Source organism: Vicugna pacos, chromosome 24, assembly GCF_048564905.1.
Source record: "Vicugna pacos chromosome 24, VicPac4, whole genome shotgun sequence".
In the NCBI taxonomy this organism is placed as follows: Eukaryota; Metazoa; Chordata; class Mammalia; order Artiodactyla; family Camelidae; genus Vicugna; species Vicugna pacos.
In genome coordinates, this window is record NC_133010.1 from 18933003 (window position 1) to 18947126 (window position 14124).

Sequence of the window (14124 nt, forward strand, 5' to 3'; positions counted from 1 at the left end):
CGTCTCCCACACACTGATTACTTTTTAAATTGTGATCATAGTGAAATATGAAACTGAGAAGGCTTCATTTGTGAGTTGACTGCTAGGAAGCTCAGAATTAAATCTGTGATCCATCCATGTTTCCATGCATCAAAGTCAGCCTGGTACCCATGGTACTCATGCTTGACTAAAGTCTTCTGCCCCTTCATAGGTTTTGCCTGATTTTTGATTGATTGGCAGTGGTTCCTTCCAGTAAGTCGCTGAATCTCCTTAAACATAAGACTTCTTTTCCCCATTCATGGAGGCCTCCATGAATTATTTGTGCAGGTCAGCCTGCTGGGCAGAAGCAAACCAGCAGGCAGGGGCCAGCAAGGCAGTTGTGTGGGTACAGACCGGTGGCAAACTGAGCCCTTCACTGAGGTATGGGGAGACGGCCTCTCCACTCACACGAGCTGGGAGCAATTAACTGCTCAGTACGGAACCCCTCCAGCTCTGCCAAGGTCAACGGGGCTCAGCAGCCTCTAAGCCCAGCCCCTCTCCGATGACTTCCCCTCTTCTCCCACGTGGCACCATTTTGTCTCAGGACCTAGGTGACCTTTTTTCTCTCCTCTCTCTCCAACTCAGGACTTCCCTGACCCAAGTCCCAGTGCCTTAGGGTCCTGCCCTTCAGGAGGTGACATGACAGTGACGATTTGATCATTAATAAGTGAGTCCTTGCTGATTAAGGGCTAGTCATTGATGGAGTCACACTGCAGTCTCAGGGAGCACCACCTGGTCCCCACAGGAGGGCTGACAACATTGGGGAGCATTGCTGGTCAGGGACAAGGGCTCCACGAACTTCCCACGTAAGCTGGTAGCTGGTACCTCTCCCTGAACATGAAGCTAGGCCTAGGGATGCACAAAGCTGAATCTGACCAGCAGTAAAACACACCCCGGGTCAATGTTGCTCATGGGCAATGGTAGACTTTCAATACAACGCTGAGAAACAATTATTACTGTATCCAGCACCCAGTAATTTCCAGCCCTTCAAAGTAATCCTTCTTGTGGTAGTATCACGGGTGCATACAATTGCCAAACAGTTAATATTTGAGATTCATGCATTTCATTGTGTATGAAATATACCTTGATTAAAAGCAAAAACGAGTTACACCCCTATTCATAGCAGAATTATTCACAATAGCCAAAAGGCGGCAGTAACCTAAGTGTCCACCCACAGACGAACACATAAGCCAAATGTGGTGTCTACATAACAAAATAGTATCCAGCCTTAAAAAGGAAGGCAATTCTGGCACATGCTACAGTGAGGACATCGTGCTAAGTGAAGTAAACCAGTCACAGAAAGACAGATACTGTGTGATTCCACATCTGTGAGGCACTTAGCATAGTCAAATTCGTAGTGACAGAAAGTAGGAGGGTGGCAGCCAGGGGTTGCTGGGAGGAGGGAATGGGGAGCTGCTATTTAATTGCTAGAGGGTTTCGGTTCTGCAAGATGAAAAAGAGTTCTGGAGACTGGTTGCACGGCACCGTGAATGCACTCAACACCACTGAACTTCAATCACTCCCACTTAAAAATGGGTAAGGGGGTAAACTATAGTACCGTATTTTACCACAATTTTTAAAAAGTGAAAACATCGGAGGGAGGGTTTGCTCAGTGGTAGAGTGCGTGCCTAGTATGCACAAGGTCCTGGGCTCAATCCCCAGTGCCTCCATTAAATAAACAAACAAACAAACAAACAAACAAACCCAATTATCTCCTCCCCTCCCCACCCAAAAAAAGAATAAAGAAATGAAAAAGGATTTGAAAACATATATCCCTGATTCCATTAGATCATAGATGACAGACAAGTTTTATTTCTCTTGCTGGCTCTACTTAATTGTTTGTGGCTGCCTGGGGCAGGTCTGGAGCAGGGGTGAGGGGAGGGGGCGATGGGTGGCTGCATCCCAGACCATCCTTCGTGCTGTGACCGATCACCTATGTCTGCTGCGGGCTGGCTGGGGGTGAGAGGAAAGCGTGGGGCTGGAGGAGGGGAGACACACACTCCACCTACTTGTTGACACTGAAATATTCCTGTTGAGGGCAGGAACTTAGAAATATTTAATGACATGCAAACATCCACCGAAACAAATAGACGTATTCACAGCAAAGCTAAAAAAAATCTGTGCAGCGTACTTACAGGTTTTCGGGGTTGTGGGCATTGCACACCTCAGCGTGGCCGTTGCAAACACACCGCCCACCAATGCTGATGTCCTTTATGCTGTAATAATACTATAGAACAGAAAATACAGAACGTGTCAGTTTTACCAAACCCCAACCTCAACTTGCCTTTGCTAATCTGTAACACACATCTGCACTGACCCTGCTGCCCTCTCATCCTGTACTCTTGAGCCTCCCCCAACACAAAAGGGACCTGCATTTGAATGTAACTTTTCTTACAAAAAAAAATTCCCCAATCAAACTTAATAGCACACATTAAAAAAAAAAAGCAAATGCTTTAAATGCATGCAGGGGAATTACTTTGGAAAAGAATCACACCCTCTAGCCTCTGGGAGAGACTGTTTCCTAGTTTCTCTCTCTTTTTTAATATAAACCTGAGCTCCATAAATTGGACGTATTTATTTACCAAAAAAATAATTTTTCCTATCAAAACTTTTTGCACCTAAGTGTGTAGGCTCCAGGAAAGAAGAGACTAATCATAAAGGTGGATCAGTCATGGTGCCAAGACTGGCAGGTCCACCAGCAGCGGAGGAAGCCTTGTTAGCTAAGGGTTAACAGAGCCAAGGGCCAGGCAGTGAGCTCCAGACCCAGCGAAGCCTCGGCCCCTAAACCAGGCCGAAGACACAGGCAGACGTCTCAACAAGGCACACCTCCGGCGTGTGGGAGGCCTCTCCACGTGACAGTAGGTGGCACCGTCCGCCAGCTCCCTGACTTCTCAGGCGAGGCAGGAGAGGCACAAGATTCAGCAAGGAATTTGGGGGGCATAAAATAATCTTTCTTACTGAGATCGCGCCACCAGTGAGAGTATGTGGCAGTGAGACAGTCTTGGAATTCACAACGACAGGAGGGGTTTTGTATCTTTTTGTTGTGATTAGTCATCCTAAACCTCCCCATTTACTCGATGCTGGGGTTCTGTCCTGACTTCCTCACTAAACGCTGTTAAGTGTCTGAGCTTCCCGCAACATCTTACTTAGTGTGAAGGCATTAACAACCCCGCTTGTTAACATGGATAGATTCAGGATTAGAGGACTTTCGGTGGCAAGTTAACACTCAGAAGCTTTCATGCTGAGCACCGTGGAGGTGCCTCTGCACACGTGTGTTAGGGGCAGCAACAGCAAGAGAGGGAAGCACTCCATCAGCTCCCCCAGCAGCACCGTGATGCGAGTGACAGGACAGCCAGTATTCTGGTCCCCTGGACTGGGGGCGGGGGAGGGGTGTCAAAATTATATGTGTGGTGCACGCCATAAAAAACTACTTAATAGAGAAGACTACGTTCACTTAAATGAAAAGAAATGTACGTACGTATGAGTACCAATTTTGCAACCCTCAGAAAGATAATTAAGGAAAAAAGAAGGTGGTGTGGTACGTTTGTGGCGAGGCTCTGGATCCCCTGTTGGAACAGAAAGGCAGCCTGGCTATACTGGTCCAAAAGCCCAGCTCTCCCTTGTAAATTCCATCCCTGGATGCAGCTGTACTTCCCACGTACAGCAGCTCAGAGGGCGATACGGGGGCTGCAAATGCAGGCAACAGGCCACCTATACTCAAGATGACTGGCCTTTCTGGGAAAAATGCTCAAAACTGTAGCAAAACTGAACCTTTCTCTCTCTGACTTACCTACATCAGAAGCCAAATTCTCTAAGGTACACTGCATCTTCCATTCACCCTTCTAGGTCCACACTCCACCTTTCTCCACCCTGCCCTTTGCCCTGGGGCTGAACTTTACGGGGTAACAAGGGTCTCTTGCCCTGTGGTCCCTTGTTGGGTTTGGCCAGTGGGAGACACTGGGAGGAGATGAGAGGGTGGGAGAAGAGGGAGATCGAGATATTTATTGTGTGGCTCCCTCTCTGCCCAGGAGACAGGGTCCTGGCCTGACACTGAGAGTGAGAGATTTCATTCAGTACAGTAGAGGAATTAGTGCCCCCCAATACCCAGGTCTCCTCTGCTTTGGCCCAATTACATTACCCAGCCTCCTGCATCTCACTGGGGCTCCCACCAATGGAAGTGAGCTGTGTGGCTAGGAGAAGGCAGTCTTCCCGACACTTTCTCTCTTCCATCATCCGCTGACCAGGTGCAGGGGATGCAGAGGAGGACCCCGAGGTCCTACAGGGATGCTGTGCCTCTACACAGAAGCAGCCTGCTTCCATGAATGACTGTGTGGGGCTGACCCACATTAGACTGTGACTGAGCAAAAATGAAACTTTACTGTGTTAAGCCTCTGAGACGCAGGGATTATTTCTTATAAACAGCAGACTAATACCAGGCGGGCTGTCATCTTTTGTCTTTCATCTTCTCTGAGTACGATGATTTGTCTTTAACAACAAAACTTCTAACCTACACCTAATATATCAGACAAGAACAACTCCTGTGCCTACATCATTACTGGCTGTAAAGAATACTTGAAAGAGTTCAAGATCATTAATTTGAAAAGCAGAAAAATACCAAAAGTTGCCGTCTTGGCATTTAAAAGCACTGCTCACCCGCCGGGTGACTGTTGGATCCCTCTGCGCTTTGGAGATGAGGTGTCCAAGGAGGGTGTTGGTTCGGAGGAAACGCAAGCGGATGTTTGTTGCCTTGGTGAACTCCCTCAGGGAGTGAGAGAAAGTAAAATTTTTTGCACCTGGACGACCATTTATCAAGGACACGACAACCTAAAATAACCACAGAGAAGGAGAGAGAGAGGAGAAAAAAGTCTTTTCGTCAAAATGTAGCTGCAAGTAAACTAAAAATAACACATGCCCCAAAACACTCAGTTTCCTTGAGTCATTAGATGTTTGCAGGTGGCTGTGTGGATGTTTATGTCTAAAAATATTACTGCTCGTCCCATCTTCCCTTCTCTTCCTAGTTCCAAATTCTGACAATCTCTTCTCAAAACCTTAGCTCTCAGGAGATGCTGTCACTTCATTTACAAACCCTTTGTTCTTCCTATCAGGGTCATTGTGGGACTGCAACAGTATGAAATGTTGAAAATACAATGTTAAAATCTATAAATACAGGGGAACGATTTTTGTCAAGCTACATCAAAGAAACAAAGCTAAAGGAATCTAAAAACCTAAATGAGGCTGAAAAAAAGGAATTCTCTGGATATAAAGTTGATGGTGAAGGAGACAAAAAAAATCTATGCAAAATTCAGGTTTTGTTTTAAAGTGTGAGGAGATGAAGCCCAAGTCCCAACCATCTGAGACATGAGCCACTCACCCATCACCAGAAGATATGGATACAGCTGCTAGAGAAAGAGCTCTCTGTATACAGACGGCCAACAGGCACATGAAAAGATGCTCAACATCACTAATTATTAGAGAAATGCAAATCAAATCAAAACTGAAATGAGGTATCACCTCACAATGGCCAGAATGGCCATTGTCAAAAAGTCTACAAATAATAAACACTGGAGAGGGCGTGAAGAAAAAGGAACCCTCCCACGCTGTTGGTGGGAATGTAAATTGGTGAAGTCACTATGGAGGACAGCATGGAGTTTCCTTAAAAAACTGAAGTAGAGTTACCATTTGATCCAGAATCCCACTCCTGGGCATATATCCAGAGAAAACTGTAATTCAAAAAGATACATGTACCCTAATGTTCATTGCAGAACTATTTACAATAGCAAAGACACGGAAGCAACCTAAATGTCTGTTGACAGATGAGTGGATAAAGATGTGGTGTGTGTACATATACATATATATACATATATATAATTGAATACTACTCATCCATTAAAAAGAATGAAATAGTATGTACAGACCTGGAGAGTATCATACTAAGTGAATATTAAGTCAGACAGAGAAAGATAATTATATGAATTCACTTATATGTGGAATCTAAAAAAAAAATACAAATGAACTTATCTACAAACCAGAAATAGACTCACAGACATATAAACAAACTGTTTACCAAAGGGGAAACAGGCGGGGGATAAATTAGGAGTTAGGATTAACATATACACAAGACTATATGTAAAATAGAAAAACAATAAAGACCTACTACAGAGCACAAGGAACTATATTCAATATCTTGTAATAAGCTACAATAGAAAAGAATATGAAAAAGAATATATACATCTGTGTGTATATATATATAAATAACTGAATTACCTTGCTGTACACCTGAAACTAACATGACATTGTAAATCAACTATATTCCAATTAGAAAAAAAAAAGAAAGATCTCTCTGCCTTAAGAGAAAGAGACTGGCACACTTTAAAGACGTTCATTTGAAACTCACTGCATGGAATTCTTCTCTGATTTTCTCATTCTGTTTTCTCATCTTCCCTACTCCACAAGGGCCACACGCAACCCCAAAGAGACAGCAATTGTTTTCTCCCTTAAGAAGACCCCCATCCTGCCAAAAAGGATCAGGGATTAGTTCTGCCACCAACCCCCCATCTCCTCACTCTTACAGGAGATGATGTGTTTGTGAAGCAGTGGGAGGTCTTCACCACAATCACCAGCGATCCACTTTCTAAATATCCCACCAGAAAAGAGAGTTCAAGACCTGTGGGCCTTGAATCCAGAATCCTGACTTCCCTAGGAAAATTAGAGACCTCGAATAGAATTTCCAACATCAATTATACCTCAATTAAAAAAAAAAGAACTTCCAACCCAACTCAATCTAGGAAAGTCTTTGATGTGATTCCTTTACCCCTTGGTCCCAAGAACCGGTTTCCATCGTGGTCTATGTTAGACTTCCTTGAAAGTGCAAGTTTCACGATTATGAAAAATGTGGTATCTTCATATTCATATCTGAGTCTTACCTCTCAAGGCCTCCCAAATCTACGTACCTCACCGTTTTCCAATGGCACAATCCGGGAATAGTCAGTAGTACAAAGAACATCATCATCCCGGGTGACAGCCAGGTTCGCCTCCTGCCCAAACTGTTCCAAACAGTCTACTTTAGAATCTGGGAAGGAAACGATTTAATATTGTAAAATAAAATATTATCATCTTGTAAATCTCTTAAGAAATCTTTTGTTACCTTAAGAAAATATATGAAAATGGTAAGAACAGAAAAGCATGTAAGATTTTCAGACAGAAACTTAGGATGAAGTTCTTAATTCATGAAAGAAAACACGAAGCCATTTCAGGCCACGTGACTTTCAACAGGAATGTCTGGAGATATGGTTCTAAATCCTCACTCCTCATTAGGCACATTTACCCTCTAAGGAGCATTCATGGAAAACCCAACACCTTTGAAAGCAAAATTCCTCTCCACCTCAATTCATCACAGGGTTCAGAGACACAGACAGCCTTCATTAGTGAAGATAAAGTGGTCAAGGTAAGTAATGCAAAAGGTGGGATCCGTAAAGACAGAATTTAGTTTCTAATTTTACATAAAAGGAAATGGACTGGAGCTATGGCCCAGTTGTAGGTATCTGCTTCCCCCTAAATTGCAGCAAGAACCATTATCATAAAAGATGTTTCAACCCCAGTTCTGCATGTGTATCCCTGGAATCCATGCACACATGCTTGTGGAATGGGGATGTTCTGAGGTCACCTGGAAAGTTAAAACTGACCAGCCCCTTGACTAGCCACACTGAGAGACTAATTTTCTGGTTAAATCCATAGTCTTGATCTGTTGCAAACAATTCAAATCCCTCATGACATGGTAGGCAGGATTACTTACGAGCAAAATATTGCCAAGGTGAGTAGGTGCTTCCAAAGTCGACAGACCTTTCCAAGACCCAAAGATCAGGGCGAGGAGAATTTGCAAATTTGATTAAAACATAGGCCACGTGGAAAAGCTGATGAAGCAAAGGAGACACAGTTACTCAAGCAGCCTTGTCTATCCACACTCTCCACCAACTCTATCCGATGCTGTTTCCCAAGGCGACACACCTAGCCACACCTCTCCCGAGATCCAGATCCCATTTCTAACAGCTGATTGGACATCTCTACCTGAGTGCAGCCTCTCAAGCTAATCATGTTCAAAACCAAAATAGTAATTTTTCTTTCTCCACCAAATCTAGACATTAATCTTTGTCGCACCTCAATCATTATACCCATGAATTTCAACTAGCCTACCTAGCATCTTCAAGTCTGTACATCCAGAGAAGTCTGATGGCAAACAAGAGTCATCGTGTGCAAAGCTCTTCCAGGACGAAGAGCCGATAGCACAGCCCTGAGTGTCTCCCGGGAGGGACACGGCTCTGGCTCCAGGTCTTGAAGAGCTCACAGCTGCAGAACTGAGACCTGCGTGGCTGCTTGGTGGAGCAAAGCACCTCTTTCCCTACACCAGCTCCACTCAACTCCTCTTTTCCTGATTTCTCTCCCTCTCACTGATTTCCTTGTTCATCCTCATCACTTTTGGCCCACAGCCAGGACAATGCAAAGATATGTGTGCCTTCATAGAAGACAGCTGGATTCTCATAGCTGCCTCTTCAAATTATTGTGATATTTTGTTTTTTGCTTAAAGTATTTGAAGAAAATCTGGCCTCACGTAGATCTGTAATGGGAAAAAGAAAGACCTCACAGCTTGTGGACCTCCTAAAGGGTCTTGGGATCCCCGGGGGTTCTCAACCCCACTTTGAGAACCACTGCTCTTGGTCACACAGATTATCCTTTGTTCTAAGAAGCTCCTTTGCTTAATTCTCCATCACACCAGTTACTGAAAACCCTAAGGTCAACCAGTTCTGGCTCAAATACTTGCTCTCTGATCTTGAAAAATCTGCTTCCCTGGGTTCAGATTAATGCTCCTAAACTGTCTACCCATCCTTGGAAAAAATTATCCAACCTCATTGAGAAAAACTAATCAGGAATTGTAAGGTACTCTGAAAACCATAAAGCCATGCCTAAAGGTAGGAGAAATAATTTCCAGAAGACAAGTACCATTATTATCTAGTGAAGGAATTCATAGGAAATCCACGAACTCCCAGTATGGAAAATCAGCACAAATATATTTCCATTAAAACTGCATCTCTCTCTTAAACCACAAGAAAATAAGACTTCTTTTAGATATAGGAATAAGAGAACATAAATGAAACATTTTGGATACAGGAATTATTCAAAGCATTCTTAACCTCTTCCATCAAAATCCCTCCCCCCCAAAAAACCCTATTTATTTAGTAGTGTGTGATCTAAGGGTTACTCTGTTCCAGGTACTATGTTAAGCACCTCACAAACATTCTCACAATAAAAGTAGGATTTTATTAACCCTGCTTTACACATGAGGAAAGTGTGAGAGGTGAAATCATGTGCCCATATCTTGCAGGTGTGAAAATCCAGAACTTTGTATCCTCTCCTCATTGGCCATTAGCTTTGCCGCAGAGCCTAATAGATCCTTAACATTTGAACTGTTTCATCCTGGGAGAAATAACTGTCAAAGAAGTTCCAAACATGCTAAGATTCCACTATAGGGAGCCTGGAGGCGGGGGCCTATGCGATAATACATCTCAGTGGTTATCTGAGTGCACTGGTTTCTAGAGATGCACTTTCTGCTACAGCAAATCCTCATAAATGAAACAGCCTTGTTGGCTCAGAGGAAACTTCTCTGTTTCCCTTCATCCTGTTCTGAGATCACGTCTGATCCCTTTAAAGCAGCATAGTAGTTAAACATCCCACATCAGGGGGTGGGAAGGGATAAATTGGGAGTTCGAGATTTACAGATACTAAGGCATATAAAATAGGTAAACAAGTTCATACTGTACAGCACAGGGAGCTATATTCAATACCTTGTAGTAACTTCTGGTGAAAAAGAATATGAAAATGAATATATGTATGTTCATATATGACTGAAGCATAGTGCTGTACACCAGAAATCGACACAACATTGTAAACTGACTATATTTCAATTAAAACTATATATATATATATATACACACACACACACAAAATCCCACCTGAGCTGCAGGGGGAGACATGCCGCGGTGTGTCCCGCTGCTTGTTACTTGAGCCTGCCACCTGGACCTAATAGGTCCCCGGATTCCACCAACTCATCTTCCAGTACCTATGAAGAGGACTTTCCACTCCAAAATACTCCCATCCCACGTCTGTCTTAAGAACTTAGGAACTTGGTTCCTCAGCACATGTTTACGTGGCCTGACTCCCAGGAGGCTGCATTTCGCTCTTTCTGGGTCCATTTGCACTAAAGGGCTCTGTGCTTTCTCTGTCCCCACTACCAAGGTGCAACTTGCAGTGGGTTCTGGCCAAGCACTCCGGCTCTGCAGCAAACCCCCCCAAGACGTACAGATTCAAAACAGCACTGGGAGCCGGAGAGAGTGGCCTCCAAACTGGGTTCCTGTGTGTTAAACCAACAGGTGTGGATTTATTCTCTTCTACTTGACGATTTTAACTGATAGGGCTTCTAAATGGCTCCTTCTCTTAAACCTCTATGATCAGCTACTTTATGTTTGCCCTTCGATCATTCAAAATACTTCAAAGCACGAACGAGTGACACTTGAGACTCACTGATGTAAACGACGGCCCTTTGTGAAACCAGAAAACGCCAGGCCATGGAGTCACCAGGAGCAGAAAAGCAAAGGTTGAGTTGTGTATTTTCGGAAAAATAACATTTGGGAGTTAAGATAAGGGGGGAAAAGTGACCGAGAAGGACTGAGTCCCCATCCTCTCTCCACGTGCTTCTGACACAAGTGAAGATGGCTTGCACTTTGCTGATGACCTTTTAGGAGGAGGGACAAAGTAGCTTTTAAGTAATGTTTTAACGAATCAGATAATAATCATAAAAGGTGCAGCGTTAGGCACTTTGACTTCCAAAGCCTTCAAGGGGAGTAGCTGAGACAGGGTGGTTCCTACCACTGAGCTCGTGGGCGAGCACCAGGGGGCGAGCACAGAGACAGAGAGGAACCCCCAAGTGTCCCCGTCTGGTGCCCGAGCTTGGAGGTGCACAGCTGAGGGAACAGGAGCACCAACTGCCTGAAGCAGATCTTTGCTCTGTGACCCACTAGCCATGTGACTTCAAGCACATCACTGAAGCACTCTGAGACTTTTCCATTTCCTTGTCCATAAAATAATAACATAAAACAATCATAAAAGATGTTTAAGTGCACAGATGAAAGATAATAATATCTACTTCATGTAAAGTTTACGTTCTCCATCTAAAAGAACACTTACTATGCTCTGTGGTAATGTTTGTTCCTATCTGTCATTCCCACTAGACTGACATCTTTGTGTCTTAATGACTCCTGCATCCTCAGAGTAGGTGCTTAATAAATGCTGTTGAATTGAAATGAAGTCAACAAATGGGACATGTGATATTGCAAAATATTATGCAAATGTATTTAAAGTCACATCCAAAATTAGCGTCTCACTCAACTAAACGGCACACTCTCCACCAAAAAGTCTAAGTTTATAATGTAAAATAAAACTATTACCATAGCTTTAGAATTTGAAAAACAATGCAGCATTTCCTGATTTGCTTCTTCCAACTTTTTAATTTTGTATAATTTTCAAACCTACAGGAAAGCTCAAAGAACAGTATACAATGATTACCCTAAACTTTTCACTTAGATTCACCAAATGTTAACATTTTGCCACGTTTGTACTTTTCCTCTCATGCTCTCTGTCTGGCTACACACTCACATATGCCTTTTTTATTAATCTGTGAAAGTAAGTGTGAGACATCATTGTGCTTCAGCCCTAAATATTTCAGCATGTATCTCCCTCTATAAACTCAACGTTTTGATGCCTAAGAAATGTAACCCTTTACACAAAAATCTTAGATAACACACTGTTCATATTTGAATTTCCCTAATTCTCCTAATAAAGCCATTGTATTTTTCCAATCCAGGATGCAACCAAGGCTTATAGATAGCATCTACTTGCCAAGTCTCTTGTCTCCTTTAATATGGAGCAGTCCTCTCACGATTTTTGTCTTTCGTGACATGGACATCTTTGTACCACAGAATGTCCCCTGTCTGAATCTATCTGATGGTTTTCTCATGATCTGATTCAAGGTAAACAATCTGGCAGGATTACTTCCTGGAGACATGCCCTTCTCATGGCATCATGGCAGGGAGCGTGGGGTGCCAGGCTGTCCCATTATTGGTGATGCCGTTTGATCACTTGCTTAAGAAGATGTCCACAAGATTTCCTCATTATAAAGTCATCTTCTTATCTTTGTCATTAATAAGTAAATCACAGACAAACATTTTGAAACATTTTTATTAACTAAATTATAAACATTCCCACTCTCCATGTAAAAGTACAAACAAAAGTTATGAAAATAGTTCCAAAATACAGAACCAAACAATTAAATTCCCTTTGTGGCCGATGCCCATTTGAAAAACTTATTTAATGAGCTAATTTTATAGAAACTTTTTAATTGAGAAGGAAAAATAGAGATCAAGTGAAACTGAACTTAATCTTAGTAACCTTGTCTGAAAACTTCTCACAAAATGAAGTACAATCCTCATTAAACAATCAAGACCAGTGATGAAAAAACAACTCAGCCGGCCAGAAAACAGATCCTTTTTAATCCTGGTCCCAAGAGCAGCACGTTGGCCAATGGCTCGGTAAGAGCACTTTCTCGTGGCTTTATCATCACCCTGTGCTATAAAACCCAGACCCTGGCACCATCAAAAAAAATGTGTTTGGGTGGGGATGGTATAGCTCAGGGTAGAGCACATGCTTAGCATGCACAAGGTCCTGGGTTTGATCCCCACTACCACCATTAAAATAAATAAATAAACCTAATTACCTAAGCCGCCTTCAAAAAAAAAAAATGTGCTTGGAAGGAAAGTCCCTGTGTCCCTCAACAGCTCCTATTGTTCCCCAAAAGCACCCATTCACCTTTGGGGGGGGAGTAGATCATTCCAGAAACTTACGGGTCAACCTCTCACCCAGGGTAGGAACCTTAATCCTAGAATCTCCTTTTGAGAGGAAGCCACCGCACTGCTGACAAGTTCTGGCCATTATATGTTTCTGACAAAAACTTTTTCTCGTAAGTCCTCCTCCCACCCTTTGGAGTAGCACAGATTTCCACCATTTTCCCTCATGACAGCCTGCCCAGAATTTAAATACCAGCCCCACATCTCCCTAGGTGCTTTTTACGGAATTAATATTCAAGCCAGCAGGAGGCAAAGATTATGGTAGGAACTGGAAAGGAAAAGAGAATTAAAGTATCTCTCTTGCTCATTAAAGATAACTACAGTAGCCTGACAGATAAAAACCCTGAACCAAAATAGAGTCTAAAGATTCAGATCACTCCAATAACTTGGAAAATGACAAGCCCATTATTTTTTTTTTTTTTTTGGTGGAAGAGTTCAAGAAAAAAAATCAAAAGATGGGGAAAAGATGAATCATTTGCATCTGTATTTTATGACTGATAAATTCTTAACTCTGAAGGAAAACAAGTGACTCTTAAGACACATAGCATGGTTCTCAGTCCTTGTTCCCTCGGTAGACTCAAAGGGCAGAACTTGAAACTCACATTCTTTACTCAAGAGCATTTACCTACAACTAACAATTTACAAATAGATTTGGTGGTGACTTTAAATAAGCTGAAGCCCATTGGAGTCTAAGAACTCTGAGCTCAATTTCACAATTAAGTCTAGTATTTTAACCAACTCTCTACAGCTACCCTCTACTGTTAGGGAATATTTTTTTTGTCCAGGACCAAGTTCTCCTTGTAAAACTCACTTTTCCTCATTCACGCTTTCTTTGATAATTTATAATAAAATTGGGCATGACATTTAGTTCACTCACTGAACTAATAAATAGCCTAAGAATTTGTCTGACAAGTGATACAGGACAAGGGAAATTCTAATCATGTTCTTCCAAGGCAAAGAGATTTAACTAACTCAACTTTAGTAACTAGCAACCATGTTATCTAAATTTTTTTAACTTAACTCCTAAAAAATCATTGATTTCTACAAGTGACTTGCACCAAGATAAAATTCAACAAAATATTTCTCAATGTTGAGGATTTATCCTAAATCATATTTTAAATGATGTTATCATCATTTTTCATAAATAAGTCCACAC

The 14124-nt window shown here is 42.5% G+C and overlaps 1 protein-coding gene across 1 annotated transcript in view; it reads right to left on the minus strand.

Moving 5' to 3' along the window:
* The window catches only part of LAMA3 (laminin subunit alpha 3), a 200880-nt gene that overhangs the window by 148711 nt on the left and 38045 nt on the right, over positions 1–14124 (minus strand). The window contains exons 3-6 of the mRNA XM_031690290.2: positions 7811–7928; positions 6969–7087; positions 4672–4842; positions 2154–2245 (exon numbers count right to left, since the gene is read on the minus strand). Of these exons, the coding sequence (XP_031546150.2) occupies positions 2154–2245; positions 4672–4842; positions 6969–7087; positions 7811–7928 (500 nt within the window). The remainder of the gene's footprint in view (positions 1–2153; positions 2246–4671; positions 4843–6968; positions 7088–7810; positions 7929–14124) is intronic.